Source organism: Fusarium proliferatum (genome assembly GCF_900067095.1).
Source record: "Fusarium proliferatum ET1 genome assembly, contig: FPRO_scaffold013, whole genome shotgun sequence".
Lineage (NCBI taxonomy): Eukaryota > Fungi > Ascomycota > Sordariomycetes > Hypocreales > Nectriaceae > Fusarium > Fusarium proliferatum.
Window position 1 is genome coordinate 1,054,831 of NW_022194802.1, and position 18,688 is coordinate 1,073,518.

Sequence of the window (18,688 nt, forward strand, 5' to 3'; positions counted from 1 at the left end):
CTTTGGTGTTACAATGTTTACAGAGTTCATGCATTTCTCTCGGCCCTAATGATAATTCAAAATCCAATAAATAGTTGGTTATGTTAAACTGCAAAAGTTCCAATTCGATGTGTTGTGAGATATCCCGTCCCTCCATCTCGGATCATCGGGATGTGAGGATGACGCTTCCAATTTCCATATGTGCCAATGATATTGAACCGAGACAACCGAGCTGGACGCCATCTTCAGCCCTAGAGAACGGGTTCTCGTAATTTCTGCCTCATTTTAGCGATTTCATTCACGGGAAATCGAGTTTCGGAAGCTCTGAGCTGCGGCCGATAGCTTTACCTCTAGCACTCAACTGCTCAGGAGCTCCAATCGAACGACAGCTTCTTTTCACGTGCAATCGTATAAGCACCATGATGGTCCCCATAATCACCTCATCAAGCGCGGGGATGAGACGTCTCTCCACATGTTTCACTGAGCAAATGCTCCTCTTCCAAGCCACTGATAGCAAGACATCAAGGTCACCCTCAGTTCACGAAACTTCAAGACCGTCGATACCTAATAGGTAACCTTGAATCACAAAATCGCTTTGCATTAGACCGAGCCGGACTCGTACTCAATTCTACTAACCAAACTCTCTGAGCACCTCAGACTGCTTGTCTCTCGACTCCCATTTCTTCATCTGACTCATCGGGGAGGTTGTCGTTCATACGAATGAGCAGGTCCTTCAGTTTTCGCCGGTTCTTTCTCCACGTCAACAAATCTTCTTCCTGCTGATCTCGTATCGAGGGCGTAACTTGGTTCCCGTGTTCATCCTTGAGATAGTCTGGTACGTCCTCTGCCGTGTTCGGTAAACTCCTCCGGCCAAGATTATTATTAAAACCATCACCGCAGTGCCACGATAGGGGCACTAGATGCGCCTCCTCGATGTGTTCTTTGAACCCCTCGTCCGTATCAAACTCAGATGGTTTCTCCAGCCTCCCACACTCTCCCCATAAACAGCTGATATCATCACCATGAACGATGTAAACGTGCCGCCGGAGAGTTTCGAGGTTATGTAGTTCAGCCTTGCAGTCTCTCCACTCACACAGAAACGGGAAGATTGGGGCGTCCACTTGATAGTAGATGGTCTCTGGAGGAGGAGAAGGTTGCTTTGGCGGCCGGCCTCTTCGTTTTGGAAACCCATTGGGATGAGGCCGCGGCTTAGTAGCAGCTTGTCGGGCCTGTCGAGGAGCTCCAGCTGCTGTTTGTAGACCCTTTGACTTATTAGTTGACCCTTTAGGTCTTCCTCTTCCTCGCGCTGGTGTTGTAGACGTTGTATCGCTGGAAACTCCCGTCTGTGTACCACCCGGACTCGACGTTTTCAGAGCGTTGACTGCTTTGAACAACGACTTTGGTCTTCCCCGTGGGGTAAGATCCGACGTGACCGGCGCATCAAAGGCTTCATCCTCATCGATGCTGACTTCTTTGTAAGCTTCGAAATGTGCTGGTGACCTCGGGAGAACGACAGCGAGACTTGATCTACCACTTGGTGTCAAGGAGCCTGGATGTTGTTTAACCGGGCTTTGGCTGTGACTTCTTGTTGGTGCATCTCTGACTAGAGGATCCTCTGACTCTAGACTATCAGAGACGGAATCAAAGCGATTGATATGTGGTGGTAAGTGGATGTGCTGGGTCTTTTTGCTTTGGTTCCCAGGGTTTATACTGCTGAAGCTCATACTGTACAGCTTAACACGCTTCGACGCGGCGTGGCGCGATAAGTTTAGCGTGCAGAATGCGGGTTGTGCAATTCATTTAAGAGGGAAAAGAGTTTATGAGATACGGCAATGAACGAAAGCCCTTAATGTGAAAAACATGCCACTATTGGAATTGGATAAAATTGTTATTGCTGTCAAGAGGTGCTGAAGGCAGGAGGCTAAGATCTGCCAGGAGATCACTGGCAGGAGGCCGATTTCATTTACTCACGTGCTCTAGCACTACGAAGAAGAGATGTCGACTATTTTCAACAACGAGAAATGTACTGAAGGGCTAGCAATTTTTCAATCAAATGTATATTTTAGCAGTATTGCTGCTCATTCTAATTTGGTAAGTTCTATCAGCGCTGAGATCTGGGGGCGTATCATGGTTTGTCTACGCGTTTGCTTTTGCACTTATCACGGAATGGATATTGTTGATTCTCAGGAGTTAAATTCATTTCAATAACTGGTATTCGTATTTATACAAGACAACCATAATCAGCAATACTCCAATCGTGCCATCATCAATCTCATCCGTTTACCAATCGCCTTTCCAACCATCATCGCCTCTTGAACACAAAGGAAATTTTGATGTATTAAACCTCAGTCTCGACATCAGGCTTTCGGCCATCCAGGGCTCCAAGCTTAGCCACCTTTCGAACTGCAAACTTGGCTTCGTCCTTGGCAAACTGCACGTTGCGCATGGGTCGCCATTGCATAAGACCTCGATGTTTGCGATGCATATCGCGGCTGTCGGATCGGTATGACTTAATCTTCTTGATGGGGTTCTTGCTGTTGGAGCTAGCCTGGGAACTGTTCGTAGCGCTCGTTGCGTTGGTGCCGGTTGTATCAACTGAAGGGCGCCCGTTCTCAGAGGGATCTGTGGGCTCAGTGTCGGCATCTTGAATACCAAGATCAGGATCGGAGTCATCCTCATCAAAGTCGTCGTATTCCTCGCTGGACTCGCTGTTGCTCTTCTTGCGCATCAACACAGAAGGATCTTCGCCAAAGGCACCGCTCCAATCGGTGCCGTCCTTGGCAAGCCACTTCTGCTTCTGCTTCTCGTCGGCTTGCGCGAGAACGTCACGGCCATGAGTCAGAGACTCTTCGTGAAGTTTCTGGATCACAGGAGGAACCTCGGTCTCAACATCCTGCTGACGCACACCCTCTGCGTAGCAAGCTTCCCAAGCCTCGATTGTTTCACGGTCGTCGTTTGTGCTGGCAAACTTGATATGATCGGAATCCGTTCCAGCAGAAAATCGAGCTCGGAACCGAACTCGACCAACCTGCTCCATCTCGATATCGGGAACAGACTTGTAATTTTCTTCGGTAATGTAGTTCTGAGAAAGTCGCACGCTGTGGTTGCACTTCCAAACAGGGATGTCAAAGTCAGTCTCTTCACCATCAACAAGCTCCAGGAGCCAGAGAACAGCATAGGCATCGGGGTTTCGCTTTCCACTTGGGTAGAATTCCATGAAGATGGGCGAGCTGTAGCGATGTCGAACCGGTAGGCGAACACGCTGGTTTCCATCGGCGCCACTGATGTTGAATGACATGCCGTCAGCCTCACGAGAGGATGAGCTTTTTCCAATACTGGCGGATGAGCCTCCAGTACGGAAGCGAATCTTGGCGTGGTTCGAAGGAGCATAGCCAGTGGTGGTGATGGAGTCGGACACGAATTCGAAGGTACCAATATCCCAACCCAATTGAGGAGGGGGAAGTCGAAGCTCAACGGAACGGAACAACAAAGAGATACGAATGCGGCCAAAGCCGATGCCTCCGTCGAGAGGGTACCACCTGGTAGACTCGCTGCTGGTTTGAAGGATATCAGTAAGCTTGAGAGGGACAACACCAATAAGAGGGTCATGTTGGCGGTTTCGGGAGTCACGGACTGCAACGGTAACAATAGCAGAACGCCAATCTCGAATGAACTTTTCGGTTCCAGCGTTGAAGATTGGTTGAGAGGAAACAACCTTTGTTCGGGTCTTGTAAACAAGGTCGTCGTTAAGAAGGATGGTGCAGTAAGAGCTGGGGAGAGACTTGGCCTGCTCTTCCTTGACTTCACCGGCTTCAGGACGAGCTGGCTCATACTCTCTACCCTTTCGCTTTCCATTGGAGCCCTTGATGTTTTCCAATTCTAGGCCAACAATCTGGTGGACGACGATGCTGAGAATACCAGAAGGCCACAATGGGTCAGGAGGGGTGTGAATGACGGCATCTTCCTCCTTGGTGTCGATCGCGCCCTTGTTCTCTTGAAGCTCAGGCTTGTCCGCGAGCGCCTTGGGGAGATTGAGGTCCCGACCATCGGTTCGAAGGGCCTTTCGGAATTGTGTCTTGCCAAAGAAGCCGACTTCCCAGTGGAGCTCTCCGGGCATTTCGCTGTCTGCCTTGACTCCTCGAAGCTTGGAAACCTGAGGGAACATCTTGCCGGGGTGCTGGATAAGTTTCTGAATGCTGAGCTCGACCTTGCCAACGACATCATCAGCAGAAGATCGATCACTGTCCCAAAGCTCAACCGAAAGCTGCTCGTCAGCCTTGAGAAGATCAGCAGTAACCAAAAGACCAGCGCTCTCCTCAAAAACGGGGTTAAGATCGTCCTGGATAACACGAGTACAGAATTGGGGCTTGGAGAACTTGCTCCAGCTGATGGTGATGTAAGGATCGGAACCACCACCCTTGCTTCCGCGCTGATCTTGCTTGCTGAGGCCGGTAGCCTTGTGGATGCGAACAAACATAACACCAAGAGCCAATGTCTCCTTCTTGATGTCATCACCCTGGAGCATCTTGCTAAGATCAAGAGACAGACTCTTGGGAGCCACATACATCGAAGCCGCAGCACCAATGGCCCAGTTGACAAAGTTGGAGATGAGAGGCAGGTTGAGAATATTTACACCCTTCTCGATCATTGGTGTACATCCAGCCTGAACCTTAGGGATACCCATAAGCGTGAAAGTGAGAGTTTTAAGGAAAGGAGGGTCGGGAGTCAGTTGAAGTCGGATTCGAGCGGTCGCAACAAGGCCTTGAAGTTCGACCCAGATGGGCAAAGGAACACCGAAGAGACCCTTGATACCCAGGTAGAAAACAAGCTGCATACCCATGTTGCGCGCTTTGGATGCGATATCCGCACCAGAGGGCTTCGCATGATAGGCGATTGCAACCTCTAGGTTGTAGAACGAGCCAGCTTGCTCATTGGCGGCGAGTTCTTCAGGGTCGGTAGTCTTCTCGTTCTGTCGGTGCTGCTCGTCCTTGATATCTTGGACATGAGAGTCGGGAAGAGCACGCATATTGAGGATGCGAATGGGGTTGTTACCCTGGGAGATATCTGCGACGCGAACGTTCTCGATGACACCAGGAACCGAAGCCGCCATAACATCTTCGAGACTGCTGCAGTTAGCACCAGGTCATGCCACTCAAAACATTTACTTACGTATCGGCAACGCCAGCGAACATCTCAGGGTTGATCAGCCCCCACATGATTCCGAGCATGGTGTTCATCCATTCAACGGACTCAGGGATCAAGTTGGCGGTGGCAGTCTCGCCACGCTCTTGCTCGCTCGACCATTCGAGATCTCTGCCCTGACGAATCAAATCTTTTGTCCAAAGGAAAACACCAGAAGCTACACAGAAACCCAGGGGAATGAGACCGAGAAGGCGACCGCCGAACATCTTTCCAATAAAGACGATGGCGGCAAAGATACCGATACACAAAACGTTGCTGCGCTGCTCGAGAATCTCGAACATAGGTTCGTAGCTGACAGAAGGAGTCTTGTAGAACACGACTGATGTCTTCTCACTTCGAATGGGGACATCTGATGTTGCACCTTCTTGGACGGGGTCAGGAGGAGCTGTGACATCTTGGGCGTAACGATACTCTTCGCCAGACTGTTTCGACGAGGTGGCGATGGTGGCAGGCTTTCCTAAGTTCTCGTTGGGAATTGATAGCTGAAACCGTCAGTCCTTGCTTTTCCTTAGTGGCATATTGGAGCCTACCTGGGGGTTCTCAACAGCTTCCTTGTAATCAATGTCGGCATCTCGAATGCCAACATCCTTTCCCGTCACAGGATCACGCACCGTGCGGATGTCTTTTTGTTTCCGAAGAGCTTCAGCTCTATCATTTTTGTGATCCTTTGTCTCTCCGTGGATCTTGTTCTGCTTCAGTTGCTCGTCAATCTCAGCATCACGGGCCTTCTTGTTCTGATCCAACTGGTCCATGAACTGGCGAACATTAGGCACACGGTTCTGGGCGCTGTAATGCTGCCCAGCCGCAGGGATCTGCTGCTGCTCAAACTGCGACATGATGGCGAACCTCAAGGCAGATAGAGAATTAAGCTGGTGGTTGAGCTCCTCAACTCGGGTATAATGATGAAGAGAGAAAAGAGAAAATAGGAGGAGAAGACGAGAAGAGGGAGAGAAGTGAAATATTGATATGACACCAGAACTGAAATTAGCGTCACACAAATAACACTACTTGGCCCATTGCGATTGATTCATCGCTTTGGGATGGTTGCTTGAAACGCAATCAACCAAGGAAAGCAATCAAGTGCAAGGCATGATTAAGGTCGATGACGTCGATTATCCGCAAGTACGTAGCTCCAATACAGGCAGCTTTTGGCCCCGGGACGATCAGTTTTAGCGGCCAAAAGAGCCGCGTCAAGGCCAGTCCCAGGGGAGAGCTCCCCGCACTCGTGGCTGGGTGCTTAATTCCGGAGCGCCACTAACCGTGAATGACGTTGATGGCCTTATCAGCAGCATCTCATAAAAGACGATGATCTCTACTTTGTTCAGTGACAATTCAAAGATAATTATAGGCGCAATATCACAATATCACAGTAACTCATCAGATCATCTTGTTTCATGCGTGCCAAGACTGCTGATCGCTGATCAAGATACAAGAGTTCAGCCAGACAGGGAATTCCCAAGCACCAACATCCATGGCATGATCATCCCCAACCCCCACCACCAAAGCTTGCGTAAATGGCTTGGCCAAGCTTGGGTCCCAAACAAGACTTCAGCTGATCTCGATCTTTCAATTGGTGCAAGCTCTCTTTCTTCCTCTGAAACCGTTTCCCACCACCAACGCCAATCCGACTGACAGCTTCTGTAATTAAGAACTAGAAGCAGGGGCTTCATCTGCTTTTGCACCAATCTCTTGACCAGACAAGTCAACTCCTGGTTCAACGGTATGTAAGCCATCGAGCTTCATGTATTGAAGTGAGTCGAGATCGATGTTGTTAAATTGTCGCACCTGTAAAATGTCAATAAAGACCGTTCTGCGATAGTGCTTCATATCACCCACACTGATACCATAGCGAGGAGCTTCAGGCCATACCCTCGCAAAGTCGATACCGATGCTGGCACCGCATTTGGGGCAGAACATGTGATCGCGAGCCTTTGTGTTGAATTGATATCGTGAGACACGCTTATCTGAGTCGTTGTGCCAGGTCACTTTCTCATATGCGGGATCTAGTGAGTGATTCGGGTCAGCATTGTCCGATCACAAATCTTGAGCAATTCATACAAACAAGAAGGTAACCTCCTCGACGGCAAATAGAACAATTGCAGTTTATGACCTCATGCTTGGGCAGAGGAGGAGAGAGTGCTACTGAGAGGCCGATATAACCGCAGTGACAACCGGCCTCGTAGGTGACCTCAGGTCCGCCAGCATTGGCGAGTTTCTCGAGATATGCAGCAAACATTGGGCGTTGTAGTCGTTTCTATCGTGCGTAAAGTTTGAATAATACTAAAGAAGGGGTCGTAGGGAAACTCTTGGTATTTAAGAACGAATTGGCCATAAGCAATTGACAATTCGGATGAAATTTGCGTTTCAGCCCTTCCTTCGAATGGGTATAATTGGACCTCTAGTTGCCTATTCTGGACTCCGACAATCCTGGAGTTCCACCGACTGGGAAGAACGATCCTACCGTCAGCATCGGAATTCCGTGTCTATTATATCAATGCTGACCGCTCTGCAAATCTGTATATACGAATAAGACTTTGATTGGCTAATTTGTCAGCAAGATTGGAATTGAAGCTTGAAACTATTGCAACTCTAGAGTAATATGCGCACCCCAGATAGAGATTATCGATGCTACCATAAAACTCTTTCTTCACTTATAGTTTTAAGGCATCATTATGGAGGGCACATCTTGGGGTACCTAATCTGTGTTACTGTAACAATGGCTTTTTCATTCTTTGATTGCCGTTGCTAGCTATTTTCCTTCGTGAACTTTGGCCCCTCCTCGATAATACCGATCAATAACTTAGGAAGATTCTTCACAGACTGCTCCTCTTTCTTCAATATTTCCCCGCTCACCTCTAGATAGTGGTCCTTGAAAGCACACCAAAGCTCCTGATCAGAAGTGTCCGTAAACCCAGGTCGAGGATAATATGGATCGTTTCGACAAAAACACTCAGCAGCGGTTGCAGCACCATTTTCATCCATTGTGACAGGATTGCAGCAATCAAAGTCTATAATCCACATCGAATGCGTCCCAAAGATAGTTATGTCGAATGGGCTGTTTGGGTGTGAGTGTGAAGTCGAGCGCGAACGAGCAAGAACGAATTCGACGTCGTTGGCATCAATGCGTGCAACCCAATGAAGAAATGCGAGGCCTTCAGCCATGACCTTCGCGTAGCTTTGCACATCGAGACCAAGCTCTATCATTCGGTCTAGATGAAGTGGGAGGTTCCTTAGACTGAAGAAAGTGCTGCGGTTCGTATCTCCCCAATCCTTCTTAGGGCGACCAAGGTATGGGCGGATGAGGCAGTGCTCGTTCTTTTTGTCGTTGATTATAGCATCCTGGCCACTTCCTCCTCTTGAAAACTCGGAGACCAACAGCTTTCTAACGTCTTCCGAGAGTGGCTGAACCTTTTCGCTGAGCAATGCGTTACGAGGTTTTGAACCTGGTGGAAGTCGGGGGAGGACCAGAGACCAGCCCTCATCATCCTTCTTCAGAAATCCACGGCAGAGAGGTATTCGGAAGTTTCTTGCATGTTGTGGATTTAGTTGAAGAGATTGAACAACAAGCTGATGTACGAAGTGTTCGTTTGTAATGGATCTGTGCGGGTCTCCGTCTTCTCTTTTGATGCAGGAGGGAGTGCCGTTGTCTTTTGACGAGTCTGCGTCAGCCCAGACACTTCCACAGCAGCCTGTGCCAATACGTAAGAGCTTTTCTGGAGATGATTGAGTAGTGAGATCGTGGCTAACTCCTGTTGCCATGTCCGAGACGGTGTTGATTATATCCTGGAAAAGAGATAATGATGTTATGTGATCGTGGAGGTTGCAAGTTGAAGACGAATGAAGGTGGCGGGAAGTACGAGTCTACGCTTGCGTCAGTCATAGAGTTTAGCTTCACCACAAACACCACACACTCATCTCAACCGATGCTACTCACTTGAACATACTCTCATCCAAGTTAGACAAGTTTCGATATATCTATTTAGAAGAGCATGATACTCGTTCCACTGTTGAAAGTAGATATCAACTAATCTTATCAGGGCTTCATACCTTCGATGTAACGCTAACTGATGCCTCGTTAAGGAGAGCATTCTGACCCTCCATAAGGAGCAAGAACACATGAGACTTTAGAAGAGGATATTAAGATAAAACTTAGTAAAGACTCCCCTGAATTGAGAATAAATGGCCCAAGTTTTCTTTCCCCCTTGCCCTTAAAATAATGATGAAATCTTCATAGTTCTAGTATGCCGTGCATAAGATGTGCCAATAGATACGCGATGAAGTGATACGCCTGGATATTCCTAGCTTTCATGGTGAACGGTGTGTTGAGTATAAATTAAGTAAAGAGAAGATAAATAACAATAAGCCCCCTATATAATTCTCTGTTGAGTATCGGGGAAGCTTCTAGTTTCCAAAAACTGTCAAAGCATGCTCCGCCATCCACTCTATACCTCCAGCTCTCCAATTATCCACTTCAATATGCGTTCCATTGATGTTGAAGACCACACCCTTACCATTGGGACCATGAGACGGTTCATAGATAGGCCACTTGTTGCCATTGAATAGTTCCGGCCCTGAATCTCCATTAGGGTCTAGCCCGTTGATGAAGTTGATCCAAGCAGTGGTGATCGTCTTGGACATGGCTTTAGCATCCGCTGGGTATGTTCCATTACCCCCAAATGGATTAGTATCGTATCCATCACCATTGATGTTATGGAACACAAAAGCGACCTGAAAAGGTTAGCTATCTTTACTGATATAGATCTCATGGTCTTACTTCTTGAAAATGTCCCACTCCACCCTGCGGCCGGTGTCCGTTTGGCATGATATTAAAGCGATATGCGTAACTGGGTACGCCATGCTTTGCCCAAGCCTCGTTGGCACGACGCCGTTGGTAGTGCATAATAAAATCCCCGGATATTGCGTTAACTCTACGATATTGAAGTCCGAGATCCTCAGCGTAACCATCGCCTGGCTGAATAATGTGTGGCCAGATCTCCAAGGATGGGATGCCGATGCTTTGGTCGTTGGGATAGAGCTCCAGTAGCTCATCGACCAGTGCATCTCGGATCTTTCTAGTAGTCTCCTCCACTTCGTTTGGAATCATCATGGCTTTGATCCCCACTCTTAAATCTTCATCGTTGTCAACACCCCTAAAACCAAAAGATGTTCCTTCATCTGTATTAGCTCCTATCAGAATTGGGATCTTGAGGAACTGTCCACTGGACAATTGTTTCGTGGTATAATCCGCAAAGAAGTCACCATCCAAGACAGGAGCCCACCTCTGAGCAGTGCCGGATCGCAATGCTATGTCAACCTCCTCTATGGGCGCTCTACGTAGGCAGTCTAGAGTCGATTCTGATCCGGTCAGTTTCTCACACGATGGGACCGAGCTGACCAAATTGTCATAAGTATTCTGTGTAGCTTCTGTGGCATTGAAGCCACCAGGATATCGGCCAAGGGGTGCACCGAAGCCAGACTGCCCCATGGCTCCCCTGAAAAGGCCATCGTTGCGTCCTTGTATAGGTGGTCAGACAGATCATCTCGGGTTGAAAGGCTTGTGGACTTACCATTGTAGGCAAATACTTGGGCAGCGACACTTTCCGCCCCGGAGCTCTCCCCAAAGATGGTCACTTTTTTGGGATCGCCTCCAAATGATGCAATGTTCTCGTTGATCCAGCTTAGTGCCAGTCTTTGATCACGAAATCCGAGATTTGTGACTCCTTCTTTCATGGCTTCTTTACCCACGAGGAACCCGAATGCTGAGAGGCGATAATTGAGACCAACACCGATGACTGGTTTCCCCAGGGCAACACTCTGCTCAACAATGAAGGAAAGGTTGTATCGCGGGTCCGCAGCACCACCCATTTCTAGACCTCCTCCATGAAACCAAGCAGCGACTGGAAGGCCATCATTGTCAAGGCCTGCTGGTCGTACAATATTTAGATAAAGACAATCTTCAGACTGGCCGAAGCCATCTTGATCATATCCGTAGCCATGGCAATGGACCGGATGTTTATGTGCTGTTCGGATACCATCCCATGTTGTATTGAGTCCTTGAGCTATGGAGAAACGTACTGGTGGCTGCATAGGAATCAGCCGGCCGTGGTAACGAGGGTAGTTTCGAGAGATACCTGAGCAAATGGAACACCAAGGAAGTAGTCTTGGTCATATCGAGGATTGTATACTCCAGCGTATGTGCCGTTTTTAACCGTAGCGAGAGGAACAGACGTTGTCTGTGGTGGATGTAACAGGGCCCAGGCAGCGTCGATAAGAAACATATTACCGACGAAGCGCATCATGGCAACTGACTAGATACTAATATGACAGGAGATTATATTATTTAAAGGGAGATCAACGTTCGTATAGTCCAGGTCTCTATTGACGCATACAGAAATATCCGATGATGGGAGCCAGGTGGTGTAAGTCGAGTTGCTAATACATCGTCTGGTGGGAAGCTGAGAGCAACTCGTGCTTTATAGTGTCATAGGCTGCAGGTGATGGCGGACCGTTAAGTAATGCCGGAGGATTTAGCCATAGGGCCGTCTGCCCGGAGACGAATTGGAGCAAAGCCAAGATACTGTGCCAATGCCCAGCATATCGTCAGAATTTCAATTTTGCTTAATTGACAGCATCTTTCTTTGATTCTGCAACGATTTATTCATTATTGCAAGAAATCACCCTTCGATTCCTTGAGAAGCATCTGATACTCGGGCTCAAACTGCATATACATCGCCTCAGGACTTCCTGTGTTGTCTTTTGTATACTGCGCCTCCTCATCACTCACGATAGACTTCTTGAGCTGAGATCCGTTAGGAGCCACAGCAGCTTCTACAAGCAATTGTGCTTGACATGCTCGCTCCAAGGCGATGAAGAACGCAGCCGCTTCACCAATGGTGCTCCCCGAAGTGAGAAGGCCGTGATTCTGCAAAATAATGTTCTTCTTGGTGGCTCCAAGAGCATCAGCAAGCCTATTGCCTTCTTCCTTGGCGAAAACGACTCCCCCGAAATTGGCATAGACTGCAAGATCTTTGTAGAACATACAGCTGTCTTGATTGATCATCTCGATAGGCTTGCCGAAGGTTGACCAGGCCCGGCCGTATGGACTGTGAAGATGACAAGCAGCGTTGATGTCTGGACGGCGCTTGTGAATGGCTGCGTGAATGATGAACCCAGCTGTGTTAACAGGCTTCTCTGCACCTCCGATACGATTGCCATTCTCATCAATGTGAACCATATCAGAGACGGTCAATAATCCGAAGTGAACCCCGTATGGATTGATCCAGAAGGTTTCTGATTCAACAGGATCTATCCTTGTTAGTCTGACAGCAAAGCATCGACATGTTGCTGCAAACCTCTCAAACTAATATGGCCACTGCTTCCATCAGCATAGCCAAGTTTGGCAAACACACGAAATGCTGCAGCCATTTGTCCCAGTTGCCATTGTCTCGTAGCTTCTTTGGTGGGAAACTCTGGAATCTTGTGGATGCGTTTCACTTTGCCATCTTGGGCCTTTGCTGTGTTTAGGATGGATTGGCCTGTTGGGCTAGCTGTGGTGGCAGATGGCGACATTTTCACTGGTTAGAAATAATAATGAGTCGAACAGTCGAATATGTGACAAATGATAGAGCTAGATTGATCTTAATTATATCTGAACTGATGCGGGGTTGACCGCCAGTGATGCTTGATGGCGAATTGATATGCTTCATGATTGGTGGTTGATGGACTGACGAATTGGTTATCCGAAGCGTTGGGTTGATGTTGAGGAACAGACGAGATATCTCTTTGATCACAGCAACAACAAAAATTCTAAGAAAATACATCCCTCTTATCCGTTTCTTCTCATGCAATTCTGATATAAAACGACATGCAATATCTCACAAAATATACTTACACCACGCTTTAACAGATTAAGAACGAAGGGCACCCGCGGGATGCGAATATTTGTAAGCCGGCGGAAAATGATCGTCAACATGGTCAGATTATGCTTATCCGAGATCCACAAAGCCAAGTTTTAACAAGGCGGTCTTTCGGCCTTTCGGACTCTCAAGGTCCGCCTGTATTGATGAGCGGACTTTCGAGCTTCAAATTATCTAATATATTGCCAAGACACGGATGATCATGGCGCTCCTTCAGACTATGTTGCGCCGCAAGTCCGCCTCAATATTTGTAATCCGACATGGATCTCATACTTGACTTGAAGGTAAGTGAATTTGTATATAAAGTCTTGATCTCGGTTAAAGAGTTGAAGTCATCATCATAAGTCAAGCTTCAGATTCACAGACTCATTTTACAACTCCACCAACTCTCCGCCAGTATGTCTCGTCATATCACTGTCATTCCTGCCTCTACCAAGGCTGGTCGAGAGACCATCCGCGTTCTTCTAGAGTCTGAAAGTAAACCGACTATTCGTGCCGTCTATCGAGATACTTCCAAAGCCCCCCCTGAGTTTCTCAAGCATTCGAATTTCGAAGCTGTCAAGGGCGACATTGGAGACGGTGATAGCCTTGATTTTACAGGCTCAAACACAGTCTTCTACATCCCACCTCCTACCTACGATGGAACTGACACCGGTGATTGGGCAACTAGAGCTGGTACGAATGTGAAGAAAGCCCTTCAGAAGGCAAATATCCAGAAACTGTTGATTCTTTCTGCTATCGGAGCTCATAACTCAAGCGGCATTGTATGTCTTCTATTCATTTGAAAGTTTCAGCAGAAAACTAACAATAGTTCTTTTTAGGGAGTCCTTAGAGTAAACTACATATCTGACGAACTTCTCAAGGACTCTGTTCCAGAAGTCTCGATAGTCAGGCCTACCTACTTCCACGAAGATTGGGCTCATCTCCTCGATGCTGCAAAGGAGGAGAACCCAACTATTTACTCCTGGATCACTCCTATCGACTACCAAATTCCCATGGTATGTTAAGTTTTCGATGCCTGCAAGGAACATGAAGAAAATCATACTGACTTATATTTAAGGTCGGTCTCAAGGACGTAGCCGAAAACTGCGCCGACGCCCTCTTAGCCGAGACAGCCAAGCCCAGCCCTCACTATTTCAACGTTTTCGGTCCTAGAGCTTACGGTTCTCTTGACCTGAAGGAGGCAGTCGAAGAAATCACAGGCAAGAAATACGAGCTGAAGCTTGTTGAGAAGCCCCAGCTGCTCGACTACTGGAAGCAAATTGTTCCTGAATTTTATGCTGAAGAGTTCAAGGAGATGACGACCTGCGGCTTGGCGGACGGCATTATTGCAAAGAACTTTGTGTATGATGAGAATACCGTGAGGGGAAAGGTAGAATTGGTTGATGCTCTACGCAGCTTGTATAAGAAATAAGCGACACCTCTGAAAAAGAGAGACTACCTTAGTGTAAGATCATACTTCAAACAACTATCATTTCATTTCATAGCAAGCGTATGTTGGTTAATAGTGATTTACCACTAACCTTCTGTAGAGAGCAAAATTCAATTTTCTCTATAGGACGGATCCAGCCTTTATAAGTTAGCATGCTCATAAAATACCGCAGGATTTTAAGAATAAGTTTAAAAATAAGGCTAAAGTTAGCCTGTTTCGATGTAACTCTCGAAAACTTTGGGATATTATATTTGATATTCATAATTACTATATACGCTGAATTTCCAAATACTTTCCTGTTACTTCCTAGACACCTTTAAAGCACGCCCGCAACCACATGAACAAGCCCAATCATTACAGCCACGGCCAATAACCTCGACATGGACATCCCGTTTGTCACCCCGTTACTTCGCGGGTTCAGATCCTTTGCACACTGTTTGATACAGGCATATGCCTTGGTTCCAATCGGCCCATCCTCCTCATCCTTTGTAGTGTAATAGGTCTCTTGGCAAGTCCTAGCACATCCAAAAGCCCAACAAGAAACTTCCTCTGCGTCAATATGGCTCCTCCCGTCCAACTCCTTCTGACTCCAAGTTGCATTCGCTCCAACAAGGGTAGTCCTGCTGCTATAGGAAAAGCCCATACTTCTCGGGGAGCCTTTCTTCAGAAAAGCAGTTGAGAGCCGGATCCGTGATTGGTTGGGTGCTGCGTCTGCAGGAATCGTGATGTTGACTTGTGTCACGTCTATGTCTACTTCTTTTGCGAGCCAACACACAGGCCCTGTACCCCACCCTGGCGGCGTCAACGCGAGATAGACACGGTAAGCGTTTGCCCGCTTGCGGACTTCTGAGTCTGGCCCGATTCTTTGCTCGATTTTGACATCGTAGAGTTTGTCTGCTTCAAAGGGGTAAGGGAGGCTGATTGCAGGTGAAGCGTTAACAGCTGGAAGGGTCGCCAAAAGATTGAAGGCGATCAATCGCACAAGGAATGGTATTAACTCCATTGCAAAACTTAAGAGACAGTGAAAAGAAAAAGCTGGGTAGGGCCGAAAAGATAATTGTGAAGAAGGAAAATGAGTGAGATTCAAATTAGACCGCGCTTTGGCTGACAAAATCATCAAACAGGGGCTCCGTGTCCACCACGCCAAACCTGTCTGGGCAGTCTTGTCATCCTTCAAGACTAGAACCGATATGAGACGTCTTCATGAGAATATGATATGAAATACACTCAATCCTGCTACATTATATGGATATGGTCTGTGCATTGTATATAAAGTGAGAATCGAGATATCTCGATATGTTTGTCCTTACTCCGCATTTCGTTTGCTATTCACATGTCACCTCCTGACATAAATCAATGGCAAATATCACCTTAGGACGCAAAGAACTTATGGAATCAGTACTGGTTAACAGAAACCCCCAGAGTCGCATCAAGTCTAGGCGCCTATGAAGGATTCAATAGGCCAAGGGACAAATGAAGGCAAATGCAATCAGGACATTAAGCCGATTCGGCTGATGCCTGGCCTCACTCTATAAATCTTTGAGCGCGTTCTCTTGAAGATTAAGTTGGCACAACATCAACGCTTTCTGGGTCTAGTCCTCTCAGATTTCTTCATACATACCAAAAGCATCACTCTTGCTTAATCCTATCTAGTCAGCAGAAAGGCCAGTTGCCCTTCTTACAATCCTCTCTACCGGAATACCTGCATATTTCTGGAGCCAACTAAGCGAGAAACATGGCCAACTCGGCGGACCGAGTCTTCCATACTTTGGAGCTCGCTCAGCATATTGTCTTTGAGCTGGAACTCAAAGATTTCTTCAGAGCATTATTGATCACAAAAGGACTTTGGGAAAGCCGTGTACCAAACCACGTTTGGGAAGAACATCTTATGCGTCTTGGATACCCACTTCATACCATTCGACAAACCCGTCATTCCCTCAAGTCCTGTTATATGAGCATATCTCAAGGCGCCGATGCCATCAGTCACGGAGTCAGCCCCGGATCAAACCGCATGAGTTTGCAAGATGAGCTTGGCTGGAATTACGGATACAAATACCACTATGATAGCGATATGGCAGCACCACTCATCGTTCAAATCTCTCGACCAGTCAACACGGCGGAAAAGTGCAACATCTTTACGATAGATCTCGAAGGCTTACGTCTCTTATTCACTGACGTAGAGAATTTCCCCGAATACGCAGTGTTCAATGGCATTTTTCTCCTAGGAGAGGATTGCCGTGCTGACGACATAGATTCACCTCCCGTTATTCTATACAGTCTTGATGACTGGTCTCTAATAAACAAGTTTACAAACACTCATCTCAACAGCGATGGCGGTATAAACTGGTTGAGAAACTTCCAGATCTATGATAACTTTATCTTAATTACTTACGTCATGTTTGACCAGATATGGAATATAACCCAGACTTGGATGGATATTTGGGACGTCCAAGGAACGAAACGTGGCGAAATCATGGTCCCTGAACAAGGGTTTGCAGACGACCCATTCCGTTCTAATGACGGCAGTCACTATTTGACGATACTGAGCAACCCTTTGTTCGAAAACTTCCCACAAACTGTCCAAACATGGAACCTGGAACGGATGGAGTTGACATATGAATGCACCATCACCCAAGAAGACAGGGATAAAGATCATGGCTACCATGCAACAAATGGCATTGTGTATATTTGTAACAACTTGGCGGAGATTTCTGAATACTGGGCTGTCGATGGTAGAACTATTTCCAGGAAAGTTGCAGAGATGGAATTCAACTCGAATCATTCGAGAAAATTCTCAGATGGTAGCAGGATTGTATGGGATAAGTGGCTTACACTGTACACGAAGGAGGGAGATGTAGTGAAGCGCTTCAAGGCGAAGCAGGTAAAAGGGTACTACCGCCTTGAAGCTGGCATACTTTTTGACAGATTCATCTTTAGCATCTCTTGGCGTGAGAAGTCGAAACATGCTACCTTGATGGTTTATTCCAAGACGGGAGAGAAGTTGGCATGGAATCGTTTAGATGTGAGAGGGCGCTGCTTGAGATGGCTCATTGATATTGGGGGACACCTCGTTTTGATCTGGGACATGAGCACATGTATGGAGATTGTAGATTTCCGTGGGCTTTTGTAATGAAGAGGAAAATGCCAGAGATATTCAGGCGCTGAGATTTACGACTGGATAATCATAATATACACATCTTTCATGGTGTTTTCAAGAAACGATAGGATGGGTATTTTCTTATGTCCCGGAGAGACTGTGTAACACCCGTCAGCCAGTCCGTGCATCCATTAATAACTTTTCTGACACGGCAATGCCTGCAATAGTGGTTGAGAGCTGAGTATAGAAGCAGCGCAGCATTCGGATACAAAACAAATATTCGTACCCGAGTTTCACAAAAGACCGAGACTTTTAAGGCCCAACGGCATTTACTTGATGTGGTTGACCACTGACTTGCATAAACCGGGGTCGGACTTTTGCTTCAATCACCATCTCCGATAATTCAACCTCCAAAACCGTTGGATGTCAGCACTAACACTATGAAAGTACTGTGCGCAACTTATTAGGCGATAAGGAAAACGTCACCTATATTTACCAGTCTCCTTATCTAAAGGTCCCTCAGGGTGTCTGAGTGTCTGAGCGCCTGGGGCCGTCGCGGCATTCTGTTCCAGGTCTGAAATGAAATGCTCTCATAAAGGGAAATGCCTTTCGAGCTGAGGCGCTAAGAGCATAGCCCCGGCCCGTCACAATGTGGCACTGAGCCCTGTCATCATCGTAACTGTTGCCAAAAACGGCGTTTACAGGAGTTTACCGCTAAATTGCAACGTTGTTTCGGCTAGAAACTGCGTGATAGGCTGGCTGTCATCTTAGTCGCGGCTCAGGTCGTAGGCTGGATAGCAAACCCAGTTGATGAGGCGTCTCAGAGGCTGAACTTAGGGGCCGGTTTGACCGTCGGGGTGTAATCTAAACGCTGAATCTCCGGTTGAGGCCCTGAATTAGTAGGTATTGGGTTGATGTTAGATCAAGCCTTTATGATGAAGCGGCTTTCAAAGTTGGGTTATTTAAATGCCAAGACACCCATCACTTGAAGATATTCAATAAACAGACAGGAACTTGAACAACACATTCGCATACTATTAACTCCATCTATACACTCTCAAC

At 47.2% G+C, this 18,688-nt stretch overlaps 9 protein-coding genes across 9 annotated transcripts; 2 read left to right on the top strand and 7 right to left on the bottom strand.

Annotated features, from left to right (window-relative positions):
* Positions 1 to 632: 632 nt before the first annotated feature.
* FPRO_12987 (uncharacterized protein) lies at positions 633 to 1,703 on the bottom strand (the record flags this gene model as incomplete). Its single annotated transcript, XM_031223563.1, has 1 exon — positions 633 to 1,703. The coding sequence occupies one exon, from the start codon at positions 1,701 to 1,703 to the stop codon at positions 633 to 635; it is 1,071 nt and encodes a 356-aa protein (XP_031088910.1).
* A 614-nt stretch (positions 1,704 to 2,317) lies between these two features.
* FPRO_12988 (uncharacterized protein) lies at positions 2,318 to 6,017 on the bottom strand (the record flags this gene model as incomplete). Its single annotated transcript, XM_031223564.1, has 3 exons — positions 2,318 to 5,102; positions 5,149 to 5,663; positions 5,712 to 6,017. The coding sequence occupies 3 exons, from the start codon at positions 6,015 to 6,017 to the stop codon at positions 2,318 to 2,320; spliced, it is 3,606 nt and encodes a 1,201-aa protein (XP_031088911.1).
* An 808-nt stretch (positions 6,018 to 6,825) lies between these two features.
* Positions 6,826 to 7,417, bottom strand: FPRO_12989 (uncharacterized protein; the record flags this gene model as incomplete). The annotated part of the gene is made up of 3 exons (XM_031223565.1): positions 6,826 to 6,966; positions 7,018 to 7,184; positions 7,240 to 7,417. 3 exons carry the CDS (start codon positions 7,415 to 7,417, stop codon positions 6,826 to 6,828), a joined length of 486 nt encoding a protein of 161 aa, XP_031088912.1.
* A 509-nt stretch (positions 7,418 to 7,926) lies between these two features.
* On the bottom strand, positions 7,927 to 8,940 carry FPRO_12990 (uncharacterized protein; the record flags this gene model as incomplete). Its single annotated transcript, XM_031223566.1, has 1 exon — positions 7,927 to 8,940. The coding sequence occupies one exon, from the start codon at positions 8,938 to 8,940 to the stop codon at positions 7,927 to 7,929; it is 1,014 nt and encodes a 337-aa protein (XP_031088913.1).
* Positions 8,941 to 9,582: 642 nt separating this feature from the next.
* FPRO_12991 (uncharacterized protein) lies at positions 9,583 to 11,477 on the bottom strand (the record flags this gene model as incomplete). Its single annotated transcript, XM_031223567.1, has 4 exons — positions 9,583 to 9,909; positions 9,956 to 10,695; positions 10,749 to 11,262; positions 11,313 to 11,477. 4 exons carry the CDS (start codon positions 11,475 to 11,477, stop codon positions 9,583 to 9,585), a joined length of 1,746 nt encoding a protein of 581 aa, XP_031088914.1.
* Positions 11,478 to 11,842: 365 nt separating this feature from the next.
* FPRO_12992 (uncharacterized protein) lies at positions 11,843 to 12,750 on the bottom strand (the record flags this gene model as incomplete). Its single annotated transcript, XM_031223568.1, has 2 exons — positions 11,843 to 12,486; positions 12,534 to 12,750. The coding sequence occupies 2 exons, from the start codon at positions 12,748 to 12,750 to the stop codon at positions 11,843 to 11,845; spliced, it is 861 nt and encodes a 286-aa protein (XP_031088915.1).
* A 745-nt stretch (positions 12,751 to 13,495) lies between these two features.
* On the top strand, positions 13,496 to 14,511 carry FPRO_12993 (uncharacterized protein; the record flags this gene model as incomplete). Its single annotated transcript, XM_031223571.1, has 3 exons — positions 13,496 to 13,861; positions 13,919 to 14,095; positions 14,158 to 14,511. 3 exons carry the CDS (start codon positions 13,496 to 13,498, stop codon positions 14,509 to 14,511), a joined length of 897 nt encoding a protein of 298 aa, XP_031088916.1.
* Positions 14,512 to 14,845: 334 nt separating this feature from the next.
* On the bottom strand, positions 14,846 to 15,532 carry FPRO_12994 (uncharacterized protein; the record flags this gene model as incomplete). The annotated part of the gene is made up of 1 exon (XM_031223572.1): positions 14,846 to 15,532. The coding sequence occupies one exon, from the start codon at positions 15,530 to 15,532 to the stop codon at positions 14,846 to 14,848; it is 687 nt and encodes a 228-aa protein (XP_031088917.1).
* A 1,008-nt stretch (positions 15,533 to 16,540) lies between these two features.
* FPRO_12995 (uncharacterized protein) lies at positions 16,541 to 17,659 on the top strand (the record flags this gene model as incomplete). Its single annotated transcript, XM_031223573.1, has 1 exon — positions 16,541 to 17,659. One exon carries the CDS (start codon positions 16,541 to 16,543, stop codon positions 17,657 to 17,659), a length of 1,119 nt encoding a protein of 372 aa, XP_031088918.1.
* Between the last annotated feature and the right edge of the window lie 1,029 nt (positions 17,660 to 18,688).